The 23,161-nt window shown below is 35.9% G+C and overlaps 1 protein-coding gene across 10 annotated transcripts in view; it reads left to right on the top strand.

The window, feature by feature from the left end:
• Positions 1-23,161, top strand: part of Mllt10 (MLLT10 histone lysine methyltransferase DOT1L cofactor) — a 193,123-nt gene that overhangs the window by 58,278 nt on the left and 111,684 nt on the right. For 9 of the 10 annotated variants that reach the window (XR_011703945.1, XM_071599851.1, XM_071599856.1 and 6 more), the window contains one exon: positions 3,052-3,161. The exons of the other annotated variant lie outside the window; for it this stretch is intronic. Coding sequence is in view for 8 of the 9 variants with exons in the window: in XM_071599851.1 (XP_071455952.1) it covers positions 3,052-3,161 (110 nt within the window). In the remaining variant the exon portion in view is untranslated. The remainder of the gene's footprint in view (positions 1-3,051; positions 3,162-23,161) is intronic. 10 annotated transcript variants of the gene reach the window in all.

Raw genomic sequence — 23,161 nt, 5'->3', positions numbered from 1 at the left:
TCTTTCTATACACATTTATTTATTTGCCTGTAAAATGCACATTTACATACATATGACAGTAGAGTATATTATACATTACATGGAATATAACTTTTCTAATTAGGATTCCATTCTTGTGGTGTACATGATGTGGAGTTACTCTGGTTGTGTATTCATGTATGAGCATAGGAAAGTTAAATTTATTCTACTGTCTTTCCTATTCCCATCTTTCTCCCTTCCCTTCATTCCCCTTTGTCTAATCCAGATAACTTCTGTCCTCCCTCATATCATACCTCTGATATGATATTCACATATCAGAGAGAACATGATATTCACATATCAGAGAGAACAGAGGAATATCATACCTCTGATATGATATTCACATATCAGAGAGAACATTTATTCAGCCTTTGATTTTTAGGGATTGGCTTATTTGATTTAGCACAATATTCTCCCGTTCCATCCATTAACTGGCAAATACCATAACTTTATTCTTCTTTATGGCTGAGTAATATATAAATACTTCAGTTTATATATTACATATATGTTATATATTACATACATAATTTATTACAGTTTATATATTACATTTTTTTATACCAATAACTTCAGTTACTGTGTGCATACTTTACATAAGGTGTAGATTAAAACTGTATATATATCATTTACAATGTTCCTTCCTTGATCTTTTTTATAATTTTTTTTAAAATAGGAGCTTGTTAAGTTGCTGAGGCTGGCGTCCAACTAGTGATACTCCTGCCTCAGCATCTCGAGTTGCTGGAGCTATAGATGTGAGCCTGTTTTTTGGGGAGGGGAAGGGGGGGCGGACAGTATCGGGGATTGAACTCAGGGGTACTTGACCACTGAGCCACATCCCCAGCTCTTATTTAGATACAGGGTCTCTCTGAATTGCTTTGCTTGAGGCTGCTTTGAATTTGTAATCCTTCTGCCTCAGCCTCTGGAGCTGCTGGTATTACAGGCTCCTCTGCGACATGAGCTTTTTAAAAATAGTTTTAAAATGTTAAATCTACAAACATCAAATACCCTACCAAGGGCTGGTGATATAGTTCATTTGGTAGAGTGCACAAGGTCCTGGGTTCAATCCCTAGCAACCCCCTCCCCCAAACACAAAGACCCTACCAGACAGTGTTTTATTTTCATTTATGTGTGTATATATATGTGTATGTGTGTATGTATTTTATGGTACTGGAGATTAAACCCAGGTATGCTCTACACCAAGCTACATATATCCCCACCCTTTTTTAAGATTAATTTTTAATTTTTAAAAAATTTTTGAGTTTCCCTAAATTACTTAGGTGTGTGTTAGGCTGCATTTTTCATGTCTTCTGTTCCCTTTCTTTTGTATTTTTCATACTTGTATCTTGTTAACATCCTAGATATTTTTATTTGACCTATTTTTCTTGCCCACTAATTCTGTTTTCATCCATATTCAAACCATTGTTAATCTCCCATCTATTGATTTAAAATTTCTGTTTTTACTTCTAGAATTTTTATTTTATTGTTTTTAAAAAATATTTATAGTTCTACACGGACTCAGTATCTTTATTTTGTTTATTTACTTTTACGTGGTGCTGAGGATTGCACCCAGTACCTGACATGTGCAAGGCAAGCACCCTCTACTGATCTACAACCCGAGCCCCTAGAATTTTTTATGTGTAGTTTTCTGTTCACTGCAGCCATTTTTAATTTTGTCTTCTGTATAATTTGATCATAATACTTGTTGGGCTGGGGTTGTGGCTCAGAGGTAGAGTGCTCGCCTAGCATGTGTGAGGCACTGGGTTGGATCCTCAGCAACACCTAAAAATAAAATATTGTGTCCACCTATAACTAAAAAATAAATATTTAAAAAGAATGAAGATACTTATTTTAAAATCTTTATCTGATAACTCCAAAGTACATATCTTTTGATTTTCTTGTTTCTGCTGGTTTTCATTCATATTGTTTCATCTCTCATCTTTTGTTCTTTTTATTATTTTGGAATTCCAATTAACACGTTGTAGAAATTATTTGTAGGGAAATACTAAATACTCAAGGAAGATATATAGGGCTGGGGATATGGCTCAAGCGGTAGCACGCTCGCCTGGTGTGCGTGCGGCCCGGGTTCGATCCTCAGCACCACATGCAAACAAAGATGTTGTATCCGCCGAAAACTAAAAAATAAATATTTAAAAAAAAAAATCTCTCTCTCAAAAAAAAAAAAAAAAAGGAAGATATATAATTACTTCATTTCACAGGTTAGGGGTACTTGTTCAGGGTTACCTTAGTTACATGTTAAGAGTTTGATATGATAAATGCCCAGGTGTAGTCTCTTTAAGGACCCATGTATTTTTAGTTTATTCCTTCTCCTGGCTTGTGTCACATTTGAAAGTAGGGAGAGGTTTACTTCTTCCCTTTCTGTGTTGGTTGCCTGCACCTACCTTTCTGGAATTTCATTCTTTTCGAGTTTTATAATATACTTAACTGTGACATCAGTTCTTAATATCTTCAGTAACATTTAAAAAATTAAATGTTAAATTTAATATCAGTCATTCACATCTCAAGTGAAAATTTAAAATAATAAAATGAATGTTAATATTCAAATTGTTGATGTTAACGTGAAAATAAAAATTTAATGTTAACATTTAAGGTTAATATTAAAATATTAATTTTTTTTGGGGGGGTATAGTGCTGGGCATGAATGAATGGATGTACCACTGAGCTATATCCCTACCCAGCAAAGTATGAAAAGTTGTTTTATAAAACTTTTTTTAAGGTGTTTTTCAGAAGTAGTGTTGATCTGAATTAGTTTGCCCTTAGAAGAATTATCAGTGCTAGCATCTGAACTTATAAATGTTTTCCTTTATTTATGTTACTATGCATAATTACTGTAGAAATGGTTAAGAATACTTGGTCAGTAGTGGTTTGACTATTCTCATGCAGAACTAAATAATGAGAATTTGTTAATGCTATGCATTTCCTTAGTCATTTTTAAGAAATTTTTTTAAGAGAGGTAGTCATTTTATTTTTGATAAAACTTTTAAACAAACTTTGTTTATTTATTTTTTTTTTTAGGTTGGGCTCATGTGGTTTGTGCCCTGTATATTCCAGAGGTACAATTTGCCAATGTTTCTACAATGGAACCAATCGTTTTACAGTCTGTTCCCCATGATCGATACAATAAGGTACAGTGGATTTCATTTTATTAATATATGAATATATATTTTTGTTCTAAAACTAGACAAAAAGAAATTTTTAAAATTTTAAACTTAAAGGTTTATTTATTTATTTATTTACTCATTTATTTATTTATTTATTATTTTTTAGTTGTTAATGGACCTTTATTTTGTTTATTTATATGTGGTGCTGAGAATTGAACCCAGTGCCTCACACATGCTAGGCAGGCAGGCACTCTGCCACTGAGCCACAACCCTAGTCCCTAGTATAGAAGTTTAAAACATGAAAATTTTTTCTCCATACTAGTACGTAAAAATTTTTATTTAGTGTTTTCTAAGATAATTTGAAAAATACTTGTTTTTCCTTTGAATTTTGCAATAATTTTGAGCTTATATGTAAGTTGTAGGAATAGTACAGAAGGTGTTCCCCCTTAAGCCATTTGAGAGTAATTTACCAATATAATATCCTTTCACTCCCAAATACTGTAAAGTGTATTTCCTATAAAGAAGGGTATTTATTCTAAGGTCTGGGAATATGACTTAGTGGTAGAGCACCTGCCTAGGAGGTCCCAGGCCCTGGTTAAAAAAAGAGAGTGTTCTTCTATATAACTGCAATATAATCATGAAGATCAGGAAATTAACAGCAATGTATTATTGCTGTCTGATATTGACCTCATTCACATTTCCATGGTTTCCCCCAGAAATATTCTTTATAGCAAAAAGATTGCAATTTACATTTTTTTTTGGTGTCTTTTACTCTCAAATAGTAATTCTTATCTTTCCCTTACTTTAATAACGTTGATACTTTTAAATGTATAGTTTATAGTTGTTTTGTAAAATGTCCTGTTTGTCTGATGTTTCTTCATGGTTAAATACAAATTATATGTTTTTGACAGGAATATTGCAGAAGTGATTTGTGTTTCTGTTGCATCCTATCAGGGTGGAACATGATTTCAGTTTTTCCCATTACTGGTGCTGTTACTTTGATCACTTGGTTATGGTTTCCTTCACTATCAGGTTGATCTTTTCCCCCTTTATAAATCAATAAGCATTTTGGGGGAAGTAATTTGTATGTAAATATCTTGTTTCTATGCCTTCTATCTTTTATTCACCAATTTTAGCATACCTTGGTATTTTTTGGCTTAATTTATGCTAGTGATTAATAATAAGTGGTGGTTTCCCAATTCTGTAATTTCATTTACATTTGTCAGTTAGCATTTCATTATAAGGAAAAACTTTCTTCTCATTGATTATAAGTATAGACATATGTGTTGATATTTTATTTTAATGGCTTATATTCTATTACTGTCAATTTATGTTGATCTTCATATTATCTCAGATTTGGCCAGTGGGACCTCTTTAAACTGGCTTCTAGGTCCTGACATGTTCCTATTATTCTGTGAGCATTCCCTTGTGCTACAATATATTCCAGGCACAACTTGTATCATTCTTGTTCTAGCTCTGGAATTACTATTTCTCCAAGGAGTTTTTATTGCTTTTTAGGTAAGAATGATATTTAGAAACCAAAGTGGGCACTAGGTGTGCTTATTGTTCTTGGGATATTGCTAGTCTCAGGCTCTCTCATTTGTTATAATTAGGAAGTATATGCCTATACATACATACAGAGATATAACTTTTCACAATTGACATATTATTTCTGTGTTTATATATGTTGAAAAGTGCGAGGTCATAGTCACAATTCTGATGCAGTATATGAACATATATACATACACATCTGTATGTGTTTTTGTATCCATTTCTATATAATGAGATCTACGAACATAGTGATTTGTCTAAATCCAATCCGACAGCACAGGGTTCATACTATTTTTTTTTCGTATTAGGCTCATCTCAGACAGAAACTTGACTTTTATTATCCTAAATAATTTATTTGATTAGACTCTCCTATATTAATAAATATTCTGTTGCTGCTATTTCTTGATATAGGTGCCTTTCTCATCTCATTTTCAGGTTCCACACCCTGTTCCAGTTTGTTGCTGCTTTCCTTCAGGCTTTTTCACTTTTTTTTTTTTTTTTTGGTACTGGGATTGAACCCAGGGCCCCCTCAATCACTGAGTTGCACACCCCCCAATCTCCAGACCTCACCTCCCCCCTTTAAAAAAAATTTTTTTTTTTGAGACAGGGTCTTGCTAAGTTGCTTAGGGCCTCACTGAGTTGCTGAGGTTGATTTTAAACTTGTGATCCTTCTGCCTCAGCTTCCCCAGTTGCTGGGATTACAGGTGTGTGGCACTGTGCCTGGCCTTTTTCTTTCTTTTTTTTTTTTTGTGGTGCTGGGATTAAACCCATGGCCTTCTGCATGGGAGGCAAGCAAGCATTCAACCAACTGAGCTAAATCCCCAGCCCATGCCTGGCCTTCTTCACTCTTTTAGTGATTTAACAGCTTCCATTCTATGACTGCCTTCTCCCCCTTGTGGTGTTGATCTCTTCACCTTGCTCTGACATCACACTTACCTCTACCTCTGCTTCTCTCATAGGAGCAAACCCTGTTCAGGCTGTGACACTTGTATTAGACTGCCCCTTTCTCTGCAGCATGAAGACTTTCCTTTCTTGGCTGTACCTCATGGTTTAAGAATCAAATATTCAAGAAAGAATGGAAGGTTGGGTTATGGCTCAGTGAAAGCCATAACTGACTCACCACGTGTGAGGCACTGGATTCAATCCTCAGCACCACATAAAATAAATGTGTCCATCTACAATTTAAAAAAAAATGGAAAGGAAGGGTGAAAGGAAGAATGAATTATCCATATTTAAATCTTTTTATCAGTCTAGAATTAATTTTAGAATATGGTAAGATGTGTGTAACCTTTTCTCTGCCACCTGGTTAGTCATGTTTTTCAATCTGTTTTTTTAATAGTGATTTGAAATGCTGTTTGAATCATTGCTGAATTCTTGAGTATATTGCTGTATTTTTTTTTTCTGTTCTGTGGATGTGTCTATTCATGTCCTGAAATCACATTATTTTAAATTTATTATGTCTTTATGTATTTTGGTACTTGGTACAACAAACATTGTCATTTACTTTTTCAGATGAACATTAGGACTAACAAAAATGCAGTTTCAATTACATTAGAGTTACATTGAAATGCTCTTTTAGGGATTAAAATATTTTTATAATATGAATCTTCCCTTTAGAAACATGGATTTAGCAGGGCACGTTGGTGCACTCCTGTAGTCCCAGCGACTGGGGAGGCTGAGGCAGAAGGATTGTAAGTTTAAGGCCAGCCTCGGCACCTTAGCAAGGCCCTAACCGACTCAGCAAGACTGGAGTCTTAGCTCAGAGTTTAGTTCCCATTACAAGGGAAAACAAACAAGCAAGTAAGCAACCAAATAAATAAATAAATAAAATAAAAGAGCTGTAGAAATATGGATTTGATTTTTCTTCTTGCTTCTTTCTTTCCTTTTATTATACTTTTCTTATACTTGATTGCTCTTTGTATTTGTAGATATAAATTTTTTGCTGTAGATAGTTGGTATTGTTATAGTTCATTAGAATATGCTACCTTATGAGTCAGGTGCAATGTGCACTCTTGTAATCCCTGTCTACTTGGGAGGCTGAAGCAGTTAAGATCCCAAGATTGAGGCCAGCCTGGGCAACTTAGAGATAGACTGTTTGACGAAAACAACAAAAACAAACAAAAACATTTCACCTTAATAGTAGCTGGGTATGTTGGTACACACCTCTAATCTTAGCTACTCATGATGCTGAGGCGGGAGAATCTCAAATTCAAACTGAGCCTGGGCAACTAACACAGAGCTAGACTCTGTCTTAAGATAAAATGAAAAAGGCTAGAAATGTAACTCAGTGGTAGGGTGCTTGGGTAGTACGCGTGATGCCTTGAGTTCAATAATCTCTAGCACTGTGCACCCAAAAACAATTAGTAATGTTCTGTTCATATACATTTTATTTGCCTAATATGGGGCATGCTGTTCTGAAATGATAAGAATAGTTGAGAAATGAATTTTTGAGTTTTGGAAGATATCAATCCATTTTTGATGGTAGTGAGGGATAATTTTGGATGTATTCATTTATTTCTTTACATATGCTAGGCAAGGACTTAACCACTGAGCTATATCCTCAGTCCTGTTAAATTTTCTACATGTCATTCCATCTGTAATATTACTTTTTATTTTTTAAGCAGAGGATTGAACTTGGGGGCACTCGACCACTGAGCCACATCCCCAGCCCTAATTTGTATTTTATTTAGAGACAGGGTCTTACTGAGTTGCTTAGCATCTCACTTTTGCTGAAGCTGGCTTTGAACCCGTGATTCTCCTGCTTCAGCCTCCTGAGCCGTTGGATTACAGGTGTGCACCACCATGCCTGACCTGTAATATTCATTTTTTGTACCATTTTTTTATCAGATTTTCTTTCTCTCTCTCTCTCTCTCTCTCTCTCTCTCTCTCTCTCTCTCTCTCTCTCTGTCTCTCTTTTGGCAATACTGGGGATTGAACGCAAGGCCCCATACATACTAGGGAAAGCACTTTACCACTGAGCTATTTATACCCTTGGCCCTTTTTATTTTATTTGATACAGAGTCTCACTAAGCTGGTTAGGCTGGCCTGCAATTTTTGATCCTGTTGCCTCAGCATTCTGAATTGCTGGGATTCTGAGTTTCTCTACACTGCCTTTGATTTTAATGATAAAATGATTTAGTGTTCTCTGCATACTTACTGAGAATTTCCTGTTTATTTGCAATAAACTAAAAGGGTATTAATTCATGAGATTTTTGAGGGGGACAATTCTTTTTAAATATTTTTTTAGTTGTAGTTGGACCCAATACCTTTATTTTTATGTGGTGCTGAGGATGGAACCCAGTGCCTCGCCTGTGCTAGGTGAGTGCTCTACTGCTGAGCCACAACCCCAGCCCCAAAGGGCACAATTCTTTAAATACATGGTTATGGTAATTTGATCTCATGAGAAACAGATCCAGAGATATGTATTTGTTGAACTACTACTTATTTTTTCATTGTATTGTTATACAGTGTTCTTGAACATTGGAATAAGAGTACCAATTATTAGTTTATGTCAGCTTGGAATCCATTTGCACAAAATCGAGTAAATTGTGATATGTGTGAGTTTGATTTTAATACTACATATAGCAAAGTGTATCAAGTTGCCAGGGAGACATACTTTGAAGGCATGTCAGATTTTTTTAAACTAGTGATATTAAACTGTTTTTGAATCTTCAAGAGTCTAGCAAAATATAAGGAAGTTTTCCCCAGAATAATATACATTCCAAACACATAAATAAAACTCTCTGGGGGAGTATAGAAATACCCCTGATATGGCCTCAAACTCTCATTTCTCAATAATGAGAATTTTAGATTCTCCAGATAATATTTAAATAAACTTAATAAAAAATGTAGCATATAAAACATTTTTAATGTTTTAGGGCTAGGGTTGTAGCTCAGAGGTAGTGCACTTGCCTAGCATGTGTGAGGCACTGGATTCAATCCTCAGCACCACATAAAAATAAAATAAAGATATTGTGTCTACCTAAAACTAAAAAATAAATTTAAAAAAGATACTATTTAAAAATTTGTAATATTTTAGTATATTCTTTTTGATCTGCAATAAGAAAAAAGGTATAATTATGCCAGATATATAGATGTTATCTTTGAGTCTTTGCTTAATTTTAAGTTAGTAAAACTCCATCTAAGCCAGGTGCAGTGGTGCATGCCTGTAATTTCAGCGGCTTGGGAGGCTGAGGCAGGAGGATTGCAAGTTCAAAGCCAGCTTCAGCAAAAGCGAGGTGCTAACTCAGTGAGATTCTGTCTCTAAATAAGGTATAAAATAGGGCTGTGGATGTGGCTCAGTGGTCCTGTGCCCCTGAGTTCAATCCCCAGTAACTACCCCCAGGAAAAAAAAAAAAATGGAAAAAAAAAACCCACTTAAGTCTATCTAATGTTTGTGCTGTAATTTGCTTAACCATTCCCATATTACTGAACACGGGGGTTGCATCTAGCTGTTTTTCACACATTAAATGAAAACACGAAAACTATCTTGTTTCGCTGAAACTTCCTGCCACCCCGTGTTTTGAGTTATTCTCTGGCTAGAAATAGAATTATTGGGTCAAAGGCTATTTCTAAAGTACTCATAATATTGCCTCATTTTCTCCCAGATTCATACAGCTGTTTATAACATATGAAAATGGACATTTTTACCATACTATTGCCTATACTGAATTATTATTTTAATATTTATTAATAATTAATTAATATTTATTAATTTGATAATTGAAAAATAATACACAACTTGTGTGTGTGTATGTGTGTGTGTGTTTTATTAGGGATGGAATCCAGGGCCTCATGCATACTAGGCAGGTACTCTACCACTTAGCTACATCTGCAGTCCTCACTTATTTTATTTGTTTGCTTGTGAGGTTATCTGAGTAGTATTTGTTATGTATTGTCTGTATTTATTTCTTAAACTGTAAGCTTGATCTAAATTTTTGCCCATCTATATCAGAGGTACTTTTCTACTTTGCCTTTCAATTTTAGTGACTTAGAAAACTGAGTATTCATCTATACACATTTATACTTTATAGGTTTTGTGTGTGTGTGTGTGAGAGAGAGAGAGAGAGAGAGAGAGTGAGAGTGAGAGATGGTGTGTCAGACATACTGAGTGATAGAAAAGAAATTGAATTTTTAAAAAAATGTAATTCTTGTTAACTAGGAATATATATTATGTGCCATATTATAGTGTTGTTATTCGTATTTTTCTGCACTTGAATGGTGATATAATTCTCTGTGAAACAACCGATCTGTATACGTAGGTGAAGAGTAGGTATGTATACAGGACTAAGAAAATTATATATATCACATTTGCATCGCCGATCACTGAAGTTCCAGGAAATCAACACAGGATGTTAACTGCAATCCTTGTTCTGGCTCATACTCCAGAGTTAACATCTAATATCTTCTGCACAGTGTGAGACACATAAAGCTTTCACCTTACAACTTCTGCAGTTTTCAGAATCACATGGAAGATGAAAGTGACTTTGTTCATTGTCAACAGCTATCTTTTAAGGAGAAAAGTGCAGTTACCATAATGGTTACATCTGTACCACTAAAAACCTAAAAGCTGAGATGTTAACCATGTAAAAGATTGTCATAAGTTAATGTCTTTTGTGCCATAATATACACATGGGTCCTTGATCTATTCTTTTTTTGATGAAGAAAACAGTGAGGATCACTTATTTGAATGTGTTGACAGTTTTTCTCACAGCTCTTGGAATACCTCTGACAACACATTACAGCAGAGTTGGTCTCTACCTTGAATCCCATCCTGCAGCATGGAGGTGCCTTCACAGTCATCTTCTGTACTGCTGGATTAGGCATTGTGTTCTGTCAAAATCTTTTTTTTTTTCAGACAAATTAATATAGAGTATAAGTAAAAATTATTAATTTGCTAGCAAGGAAAATAGCAAGGTGACAGTAGAATGTGCAGGGTTATGGAGTGTATGGAAATGAAGGGATTATGTAGTTGGGAGATAGGTTGACTGATGTTAAGTAATATTTTAAAAATAAGAAAACATGAAGTTTTGTTTCAGAGAGTCACATGAATATGTCTATTTGTATATGTTTGTCTGTGATTACAGTGGGTAGTGGCATGACCTGAGATGCCAGATAGACAACAAGGCATCTAAAAGCAAATATTAAGGATACATTTGCATCTGAAATTGGGACATTTCCCAACAGTGATGTCCAGTATGCTCAGGTAATAAAAAACCATGAGGGTGCCATATAGAAACTAGATGCAGAGTACATCTAGCAACATGTACTTACTTTGATCAGGCTGCTACTGCTGGTGATATTTCTCTGGCTACAAAGTTGTGCTATAGTTTGTCAGTCTTTTCTCACCTCCATTATTGGTCAGTTTTATTTTTCCTTGAAAGCATTACCTAGTCTGGAACGGTAACCACCCACATTTCTAGAAGACACACCATATAATATCTTCACAGGGATATGTCAAAAACTTTTTTTTTCTTTTGGTACCAGAGATTGAACTCAGAGGCATTTGACCACTGAACTACATCCTCAGCCCTATTTTTGTACTTTATTTGGAGACAGGGTCTCACTGAGTTGCTTAGCACCTCTCCATTGCTGAGGCTGGCTTTGAACTTTCGGTTCTCCTGTCTCAGCCTCCCGAGCCACTGGAATTACGGACAAAAACAAAAACAAAAACAAAAAAAAAACCCAACAACTTTTTTTTTTTCCTTTTTAAATGAAATTGGGTGTTGAGTCCAGGGGCACTCTGCTACTGAGGTACAGTCTTCAGCCCTTTTTATTTTTTTGAGACAGAGTCTCACTAAGTGGTCTTGAACTTGAGATCCTCTGCCTTGTTCTCTAGAGTAGCTGGGATTATAGGCATGTACCACTGTGTCCAGCTGGGCATCTTTTCATTAGTCAGTCATACTAGTTTTTAGGTCCTGCTTGCCCTATTCTACTATGACCTCATTTTAACTTAAATTTGTAATGCTCTTCTCTCCAAATAAGGTCGCTATTTAAGCTACTTTACATATCTTTCTCAGGGGTCACAATTCATGATGATCTGTCTTCTGGCTATCCTCAAATTCATGTTCTACCAACATGCAAAATATATTCCATTTCATCCCAAAATTGTAATCCATTTTGGCAGCAACCCTAAGTCCCAAATCTTAAAATAATAAACTCAAAAAAATCTCGAATCTCTTCTTCTGAATCATCTAAATTGGGTATGAATAAGACTTTGGTCTATCAGATTTCTTTCTATCTGTGAACCTTGAAACGTAGAAAACAACAGGCACAGGATAGACATTCTTAAATAGATAAATTGGCAGCGTAAAAGGGGTCGAACCCAGTGCCTCACATGTGCAAAGCAGGCACTCTACCACTGAGCCACAGCTCCAGCCCAATCTGAATCATTTTGATGTGACTCTGTTCTAGAACATTGTTTCTTATATTAAAAAGGAAATCAAAGGATAATTTTTGTCTTTAAATAGTGAAAACTTTCAGGCTACGAATTTGCCATGGTATAGGCAACTTAATGTCTCATGCTTGACATTTTATTTAGATGATGTTTTGTTATTTGGGAACATTTTCTCAATAATCCTATTCACGTGTTTTCTTGATCCAGTCGCTATTTAGTGAGAGAATTATCACATAATTTCCTCCCTCTTTGCTTCATGTGTCTTAGGGCTTTGATGTAAGACACATATATGATTGTAATTTTTTAAAAACTATTTATTTTTTAGTTGTAGATGGACATAATATTTTATTTATTTATTTTTATGTGGTGCTGAGGATCAAACCCAGGGCCTCCCATGTGCTAGGCGAGTGGTCTACTGCTGAGCCACAACCCCAGCCCCTATGATTGTAATTGTTATATCTTAATCTGATGGATTGGTCATTGGCCATTTTATTATGATAAACACTATATTTAATAGCATTTTTATTTGAAAGTTCCTTTTGTGTGATAAGAGTGATAGGCACCCAGCTGTCTTGTGCTTGCTGTTTTTTATGGTATATCATTTTCATCCTTTTGTACCTGTTTGTACATTTGCATCTAAAGCATGCCTTCTGAAGATAGTAGTAAGATTTTTTTTTTTTTTGGTACCAGTGATTGAACTCAGGGGCATTCTACCACTGAACCCCTACTACCCCAGTCCTATTTTATATTTTATTTTAGAGATAGGGTCTTGCTGAGTTGCTAAGCACCTCACCATTGCTGAGGTTGGCTTTGAATTTATGATCCTCCTATCTCAGCCTCCTGAGCCGCTGGGATTATAGACCTTCAGTTTGCCACTGCACCCGGCTGACAGCAGTAATTTTTGTAATCCAGAGATTTTGTTTGAAAATGTCTTTTTATTTTTGTAAGGTGTCTTTGCTAGATATGGGGTTGTTGGTGAGAGGTTTTTTTTTTTTTTTTTTTTTTAATCTTGAAACATTTTGAATATGTTATTCTGTTTTCTAAAATCTATTGTTTCTTTTTTTCCTTAAACTTATTTAATTAGGTATATATGACAGTAGAATGCATTTTGATTTGTTGTACACAATGACAGCACAAATTTCATTTCTCTGATTATACACGGTGTAGTGTCACACTTTGTGTGCAGTCATATATGTATCTAGCATAATGTCCGTTGTATTCCACCATTTTTCCCCACCCCCATATCCCCCTCCTTTCTCTCCCCTTTGCCCACAGTTTCTCCATTTTTCCCATCCACCCACCATTATGGATCAACATGCATCTATTAGAGAGAACATTGGGCCTTTATTTTTTGGGATAGACTTACTTCGCTTAGCATGATATTCTCCAGTTCCATTCATTTACCTGCAAATGCCATAATTTTATTCTCTTTTAATGCTGAGTAATATTCCATTGTGTATATATCACAGTTTCTTTATTCATTCATCTATTAAAGGACTTCTAGGTTGGTTCCACAGTTTAGCTATTGTGAATTGAATTTCTATAAACATTGATATGACTGCATTACTGTAGTATGCTGATTTTAAGTCCTTTGGGTAGAGACTGAGGAGTGGGATAGCTGGGTCAAATGGTGGTTCCATTCCAAGTTTTCTAAGGAATCTCCATACTGCTTTCCAGATTGGTTGCACCAATTTGCAGTCCCACTGGCAATGTATGAGTGTGCCTTTTCCCTCATATCCTTGGCAACACTTATTGTTTGTATTCTTGAAAACTACCTTTCTGACTGGCATGAGTTGAAATCTTAGAGTAGTTTTGATTTGTATTTCTAATTACTAGAGATGTTGAACTTCTTTTTAAATATTTGTGGATTGATTGTATATCTTCTTCTGAGAAGTGTCTGTTCAGCTCCTTAGCTCATTTATTGATTGGGTTTTTGGTTTATTTTTTATTGTTGGTTGTTCAAAACATTACATAGTTCTTGATATATCATATTTCACACTTTGATTCAAGTGGGTTATGAACTCCCATTTTTACCCCGTATACAAATTGCAGAATCACATCAGTTACACATCCATTGATTTACATATTGCCATACTAGTGTCTGTTGTATTCTGCTGCCTTTCCTATCCTCTACTATCCCCCCTCCCCTCCTCTCCCCTCTTCTCTCTCTACCCCCTCTACTGTCATTCATTTCTCTCCCTTGTATTATTTTCCCCTTTCCCCTCACTTCCTCTTGTATGAAATTTTGTATAACCCTGAGGGTCTCCTTCCATTTCCATGCAATTTCCCTTCTCTCTCCCTTTCCCTCCCACCTCTCATCCCAGTTTAATGTTAATCTTCTTCTCATGCTCTTCGTCCCTACTCTGTTCTTAGTTACACTCCTTATATCAAAGAAGACATTTGGCATTTGTTTTTTTAGGGACTGGCTAGCTTCACTTAGCATAATCTGCTCTAATGCCATCCATTTCCCTGCAAATTCTATGATTTTGTCATTTTTTAATGGGTTTTTTGTTTTTTGGTGTTAAGTTTTTTGAGTTCTTTTTATATCCTGGAGATTAGTGCTCTGTCTGACATGCATGTGGCAAAAATTTGCTCACAAAATGTAGTCTCTCTCTTCACCTCATTGATTGATTGTTTTGCTGAGAAGAAGTTTTTTTTGAGTCCATCCCATTTATTAATTCTTGATTTTATTTCTTGTGCTCTAGGAGTCTTGTTAAGGAGGTCAGTGCCTAATCCAATGTAATGAATATTTGGGCTTACTTTTTCCTTTATTAGGTGCTGGGTCTCTGGTCTAATTTCTAGGTCCTTGATGCACTTTGAGTTGAGTTTTGTGTATGGTGAGAAATAGGGGCTTAATTTCATTTTGTTGCATATGGATTTCCAGTTCTCCCAGCATCATTTGTTGAAGAGGCGATCTTTCTTCCAATGTATGTTTTTGGTGCCTTTGTCTAATATGAGATAACTGTATTTATGTGGGTTTGCCTCTGTGTCTTCTATTCTATACTATTGGTCTACATACCTATTTTGGTGTTAATACCATTCCATTTTTGTTACTATAGCTTTGTAGTATAGTTTAAGGTCTCCTATAGCGATGCCACCTGCTTCACTCTTCTTGCTAATGATTGCTTCAGCTATTCTGGGTCTCTTATTTTTCAAATGAATTTCATGATTGCCTTTTCTATTTCTATAAGGAATAATGTTGGCATTTTAATTGGAATCTCATTGAACCTGTATAATAGCACTTTTGTGTAGTATGGCCATTTTGACAATATTAATTAATTTTGCCTATCCAACAATGTGGGAGATCTTTTCCATCTTCTAAGGTCTTCTCCAATTTCTTTTTTTAGTGTTCTGTAGTTTTCATTGTAGAGGTCTTTCACCTCTTTTGTTGATTCCCAAACGATTCGTTCATTCATTCATTCATGGCTATTATGAATGGGGTAGTTTTCCTGATTTCTCTTTCAGAGGATTCATCACTGATGTATAGAAATGCATTTGATTTATGGGTATTGATTTTATATCCTGCTACTTTGCTGAATTCATTTATTAATTCTTTAAGTTTTCTGGTGGAGTTTTTTGGATCCTCTAAGTATAGAATAATGTTGTCAGCAAGTAATGATAGTTTGAGTTTTCTTTTCCTAATCATATCCCTTTAATTTCTTTCCACTGTTGGAGTGCTCTGGCTAGAGTTTCAAGGACTATGTTGAATATAAGTGGTGATAGAGGTTATCCCTGTCTTGTTCCAGTTTTTAGTGGGAATGCTTCCAATTTTTCTCTATAGAATGACGTGGACCTTGGGTTTAGCATAGATAGCTTTTACAATGTTGAGATATGTTCGTACTATCCCTAGTTTTTCTAGTGTTTTGAACATGAAAGGGTGCTGTATTTTGTCAAATGCTTTCTCTACACCAATTGATATAATCGTATGATTCTTTAAGTCTATTGATGTGATGAATTATATTCATTGATTTCCATATGTTGAACCAACCCTGCATCCCTGGAATGAACCCCACTTGCTCATGGTGCACTATTTTTAAAATATGTTTTTGTATGCGATTTGCCAGAATTTTATTGAGAATTTTTGCATCAATGTTTATCAGGGATATTGGTCTGAAATTTTGTTTCCTTGTTGTGTCTCTCCCTGGTTTTGGTAACAGGATATTACTAGCTTTGTAGAATGAGTTTGGAAGGCTTCCCTCCTTTTCTAGTTCATGAAATAATTTGAGGAGTACTGGTGTTAATTTGGTTGGTAGGCATTTGATGGTATCTTCTGTTTCCTTGCTTGAAATTGATCTGTTTAAATTGTGCATGTTCTCTTGACTCAGTTTGGCTTGATCATATGCCTCTAGAAATTTGTTGGTTTTCTATTTTACTGGAGTATAAATTTTCAAAATTATTTCTAATTTCTTCTATATTTCAATAGTGTCTGTCATGATACTTCCTTTTCACGAATTTTAGTAATTTGAGTTTTCTCGTTCTTTTCGTTAGGGTGGCTAAGGGTTTGTCAATTTTATTCGTTTTCTCAAAGAACCAGATTTTTGTTTTGTCAATTTATTTAATTGCTTCATTTCAATTTCATTGATTTCTACCCTGATTTAAATTATTCCTGTCTTATACTACTTTTGGTGTGTGTTTGTTCTCCCTTTTCTAAGGGCTTTGGGCTGTAATGTCAGGTCGTTTATTTGTTGACTTTTTTCTTCTTTTAATAAATGAACTCCATGCAGTGAACTTTCCTCTTAGCACTGCCTTCATCGTGTCCCATAGATTTTGGTAGGTTGTATTGGAGTTCTCATTTACCTCTAAGAAAAAAAATTTTTTTTTAAATCTCCTTCCTGATGTCTTCTGTTATCCAAGTGTTGTTCAATAGCATATTGTTTAAGCTACTCCAGGTGTTCAAATTAGCTTCTATTTTTTATTTTATCATTGATTTCTAATTTCATTCCATTTTGGTCAGATAAAATTCAGGGTAGAATCTCTAGTTTTCTTCGTATTTGTTAAGACTTTTTTTGTGGCATAACATATGGTCTATTTTGGAGAAGGATCCATGTGCTGCTGAGAAGAAAGTGTATTTGCTCGTTGATGGATGGAATATTTTATAAATGTTGGTTAAGTCCAAATTATTGATTGTATTATTGAGTTTCTATAGTTTGTTTATTTTTTGTTTGGAAGATGTATCCAGTGGTGAGAGAGGTGTATTAAAATCACCCAGGGGGGTTGGGGTTGTGGCTCAGTGGTAGAGCGCTTGCCTAGCATGTGTGAGTCCCTGGGTTCAATCCCCAGCACCACATACAACTAAATAAACAAAAGAAAAGCATTGTGTCCATCTACAACTAAAAATATTAAAAAAAAAAAAAAAATCACCCAGGGCTGGGGATGTGGTTCAAGTGGTAGTGCGCTCGCCTGGCATGCGCGGGGCGCTGGGTTTGATCCTCAGCACCACGTAAAAATAAAATACAGATGTTGTGTCTACCGAAAAACTAAAAAATAAATATTAAAAAATTCTCTCTCTCTGTCTCTCTTTAAAAAAAAAAATCACCCAGTATTATTGTGCTGTAGTCTATTTGGTTCTTGTGTTTGAGAAGGGTTTGTTTGACATACATAGATGCCCCATTGTTTTGGGCATAGATACTTATGATTGTTATGTCTTGCTGATGTATGAATTCTTTAAGCAGTATGAAATGTCCTTCTTTATCCCTTTTCACTAGCTTTGGTTTGAAGTCCATTTTATCTGATATGACGATGGAAACCCCTGTTGTTTACATGGTCCATGTGAGTGGTATGCGTTTTCCCACCCTTTCACCTTCAGTCTGTGTTTGTCTTTTCCTGTGAGATCTCTTGAAGATAGCATATTGTTGGGTCTTTAAAAAAAAAAAAATCCAATCTGTCAGTCTATGTCTTTTAATTGATGAGGTTAGGCCATTCACATTCAGGGTTATTATTGAAATATGATTTGTATTCCCAGACATTTTGGTTTATTTTTGGATTTTATCTTGACTTGGTTTCTACTTTGATTGGCCTTTCCTTTAGTGTAGTTTCTTCCTTTGCTGATTTTCACTTCATTCTCCTGAAATATTTTGCTGAGGATGCTCTTTAGTGCAGGCTTTTTTGCTCTCAATTCTTTTAACTTTTGTTTATTATGAAAGATTTTTCTTTTACCATCAAATCTGAAGCTTAATTTTGCTGGATATGATTCTTGGTTGGCATCCATTTTCTTTCAGAGCCTGGTATGTGTTGTTCTAGGACCTCCTGGCTTTGAGGGTCTGGGTTGAAAAATCTGCTGAGATACAAATTGGTCTCCCCCTATATGTGATCTCATTCTTCTCTCTATGACCTTTAAGAGTCTATCGTTTTTCTGTGTGCTAGGCATTTTGATTATAATGTGCCTTGGTTGTAATTTTGTACATTTGGTGTCCTTAAGCGTCTTGTATCTGATTTTCCAATTCATTCTTCATGTTTGGGAAACTTTCTGATGTTATTTCATTGAAGAGATTGTGCATTCCTTTGAATTTGAATCTCTGTGCCTTCCTGTGTCCCAGTAGATCTTAGATTTGGTCTTTTGATGCTATCCCACAATTCTTGAATGTTCTTTTTATGGTTTCTTACCATCTTCACTGTGTGGTCAACTTTATTTTCAAGATTGTATACTTTGCCTTCATTTTCTTATGTTCTGTCTTCCAAGTGATCTAGTCTGTTGGTGATGCTTTCTATTGAGTGTTTTATTTGGTTTATTTTCTTCATTTGAAGGATTTCTGATTGTCTTTTTTTTTTCCTCCCCAGAATCTCTCTTTTTCTTCAAGTAATCTTTTGCTGCCTGTATTTGCTCTCTTAGCTCTTCGTTGGAGTGATCAATTTTTGCCTGTATTTGCTCTCTTAGCTCTTTGTTGGAGTGATCAATTTTTGCCTGTATTTGCTCACTTGGTTCATTCTTTAATTTGTAGATTATTTTAATTATGTGCATTCTGAACTCCTTTGACATTTCATGAACTGCGCTGTCTATGGATTCTATTATTGTAGTATCTTAAGTTTGTTTGGGGACACTTTCCTCCCTTGTTTTTTCGTGTTGTCTGTATCTTACTTGTAGTGTAGATCTGAGGCATTACAGTTTCTACCCTATAATCTTGTAGTGTTCCTGCAGATTGCCTGTATCTTACCTTGGTGTTGAGCTTCCAGTCCCCGTCCCCTGTCCCAAGATAAATGCTACTGCAACTGAACGTGTGGTGGTGGCAATATCAGAGTTTACTCAGGATAGCAGTTGGGGGTGTCCCAAGATGGCTGCAACCACTTTCAGAGATGGGGCTGAAAAGGTGGGCTTGCCTGTTCAGAGATGCAGCTGTCTCCAGACCATATATGTTTTCCCAAGGTGGAGGCTAATGCTTGAGGAGGGCTGTGGAGTTGGCTGCTGTGTCCCACGATGAAGGTGGGCCAAACCTGGGCTGCAGTGTATCTCAGTTGTTGCTAATGGGACTTCTGGTATTAATTTTATTGCTTTCTTTGATTGTGACAAGTCATGCTTTTCTCTTGCTGTTTTCAAGATTTTTTCTTTATTTTTAATTTTCACTATTTTGAATATGGATCTTTTGTGTGTATATTTTGTTTTGAGGTAGGGGAGCTTTTTTGATGCGTGGATTATTATTTTTAACCTACGTTTGGCATTTTCTACCAATATTTTTTCTCTCCTTTTTTTTTTTTTTCCAGATGTTGAACCCAGGAGTGCTTTTTTATATTTTGCGTTTTTATATATTGAACCCAGCTCTTTTTTTTTTTTTTAATTTGAGACAGAGTCTCACTAAGTTGCTTTAGGCCTGACTCAAGTTGTTGTATTTTTTTATACCCTTAGTTTACTTATTTACTTTTATGTGGTGCTGAGGATTGAACCCAGTGCCTCACATATGTCAGGTAAGCATTTACTACTGAATTACAACTGCAACCCCAGTCATTATTTCTTAAAATACATGTTCTGTTTCCCCTTTCTTCTCTTGGTTATTTTTATGTTGGTGTACCTAATGGTATACCACATATCTCTGAAACTGTTGTGTTGTTGTTCCTCCTCCTCCTCCTCCTCCTCCTCCTCCTCCTCCTCCTCCTCCTCCTCCTTTCTTCTTTTCTCTTCTTCTCATTACAAGGTATTGAAACCTGGGGCACTTTACCACTGAGCTACATCCCCAGTCCTTTTTATTTTTTATTTTGAGCCAGGATCTTACTAAGTTATCCAGACTGGCCTCAAACTTTCATTCTTTTTTCCTTAACCTTCCAAGTGGTTTGTATTATAGGTATGCCATTGTTCCAGCTCTGCAGCTATTCTTTAGAGGTATAATTTTTAAAATATTTTACTTAGATTGCATAACCTGTATTGGTCTATTTTTAAGTTTGTGTGTTTATTTTGTCTACCAGCTCAAATCTTTTGAGCCTCTTCAGTAAAATTTACACTTTGAAGTTCCATTTGATTGACATTTCACTAGCATCTGGGTACCCTCAGTGACAGTTTCTGTTGCCTTCCCCCCCCCCCCCCCCCCCCCCCCCGGTATATGGGTCACATTTTTCTATTTTTTTTTGTATGTCTTATAATTTTTAGTTGAAAACAAATTTTGGATAATACATTGTAGCCATTCTGGATAATGATTTTTCTTTCTCCTTGTGGGTCATTGTTTGTTCATTTGTTGCCTGACTTCATTGAACAAATTCTCTAAAATCTTATTTTCTCTCATATGGCTCTACTCAAATGTATACCCCACTTATTTTTTAGTTTAACTTTGTAGGTTTACCATGACATGACAAACCTAATGGCTTGGTTGTACTTAAGCCTTCCCTAGTTATATCCCCAGTCCTTTTTAAATATTTTTTTATTTTGAGAGATGGTCTTGCCGGGTTACCATTGTTGGCTTTGTACTTGCAGTCCTCCTCCCTTAGCCTGGGATTATAGATGTGTGCCATGGTGCATAGCCTTTAACTCTTCTTAACCAGCTAGGTTAGAAGGATCTGTGGCAGACTTAAAAGCAGTTCCCAAGCCACATACAAATCTCAATGATAGGCTTTTGGGAGGGAGGATAAGTATGGTAGTCCTTCCCTTTTTTAGTTTCTCTCTGCCAGCATGGATCCTCCGCTACACCAGCAAGTTGGGACAAAGATAATAGAGTTCCAGGATTCTTGACTTGTAAAACTGGGAGTCAGTGCATGGGAGCTGCCAAGGCTGAATAGGATATGAAGCACTGGTAGCTTGATCCTCCTTCTGATGAAACTGTAATCTCATATTAGAAACATCCCTTATCTTCTTGACCATCCTACCAGAGTGGAATTTCTCTAACTGGGGGGAAGAAGTGGGAAATAGGTCATGATGGGAACAGGTCATGGCCCCCAAACCATAGACTTTTACTGTTCTATTTTTTTAGATTTAGTACATTTTCTTGAAAAAAAATTTCTTATTTTATATATCCTGGAATAGTTACAGACACTTTAAATGGCTTTCACCTGTGAAGTTGTTTACTGCTGTGTGGAAAAGATTCCTAGAGCCCTTTACTCTGCCATTCTGGATGTTCTGTCTGTCCTCAGCCTTTTTTTTTTTTAATTTTTTAAGTTGTTGATGGACCTTTATTTTATTTATTTGTTTGTGATGCTAAGAATGCCTCATGCATGCTAGGCAAGCACTCTACCACTGAGCCACAACCCCAGCCCCCACCCCCTTTTTTTAAAGAAATAAGAATATATTATGGTTTTATTGAATTCAAATGACATTGTCTGTTCACTTTCAGTCTTTGGTTTTCTTTCTTTCCTTTTCCCTCCCTCCCTCTCTTCCTTCCTCCCTGCCTCCCTCCTTCCCTCCTTCTCTTCCTTTTTCTTTCTCTTCCCTTGTAATTGTTTGATACTTCCTTCTTATATTTTGAATAATTAGTAATGCTTTTATTCAGTGTGTTTAGGTTGATGATGTTATAATTTGGGATTTTACTTTTTAGAAGTATAAAATGATGTGCAATTCAGGTCAGACTGAAACTGTAATTTTTCAAAAAAGGAGTTGAAACCATTTACCCAAGTAGATTCTAGGATTTTTTTTTTTAAAGAACTCTGTCCTTGTAAATTTTGTTGCATGGTGTTATTTGGCACCACAAAATAGCATGAATGAAGTTCACTAGTTTATATCTTTTTACTCTTTAGAAATTTGATTCTGAAATTCCCACTCCCCATCTACCTACCTACCTACCTACCTGCCTACTTACCTACTTCCTCCGTCCCTCCCTCCTCAGGGTTTGAACCCAGGGGCACTTAACCTATAAAGCCACATTTCCAATCCTTTTTTTTTTATTTTGAGACAGGTCCTCAGTAAGTTGCTGAGGCTAGCTTTCAACTTGTGATCTGCCTGCCTTAGCCACCTGAGCCACTTGGATTACAAACATGCACCAGCTGGCCTTGCCTCACTTTATTTTGCTACATTTATCACCTGATTACATGTGGTTAGGCATTAATTTTTTGTGAAGTCAACTTCCAGTGAGTTTATAATTTTATTCATTATATACTGATACTCATAAATATTATTTGTGTTATTCAGCCTTGTATAACATGACCAGCCATACTTTATTTTTTGGTGGTACTAGGTATTGAACCCAGAAATGCTTTGCCACTGAACTATATCCCCAGCCCTTTTTATTTTTCATTTTGAGACATGGTGATTCTATGTTGCCCAGGCTAGCCTTGAACTTGCAGTCTTCTGCCTGACTTCACAAGTCACTGGGATTACAAGTGTGCACCACCACACCCACCACACTTAGCTTCATCCATTATCTTGAGCTGTGAAAAAAATATTACTGTTAGCTATTTTTACACGAGAAATAGACCAGATGGCAATCAGAGTTAACTTATACCTCTTGGGACATCTCGCTCTCTCGCTCTCGCTCGCTCTCTCTCTCTCTCTCTCTCTCTCTCTGTCTCGAGATTGAACCCAGGAGTGTTCTACTTTGAGCAACACCCCCAGTCCTTTCTGTTTTGAAAATTTCTTTTGAAACAGAATCTTGCTGTGTTGTTCAGGCTGGCCTCAAACATGCAATTCTCCTGAGTAGCTGGAATTAGAAGCCACTGTACCTGATTGACA

Source organism: Marmota flaviventris, chromosome 12 (genome assembly GCF_047511675.1).
Source record: "Marmota flaviventris isolate mMarFla1 chromosome 12, mMarFla1.hap1, whole genome shotgun sequence".
Taxonomy (NCBI): Eukaryota; Metazoa; Chordata; class Mammalia; order Rodentia; family Sciuridae; genus Marmota; species Marmota flaviventris.
This window is presented reverse-complemented; position numbering and strand designations above follow the sequence as displayed.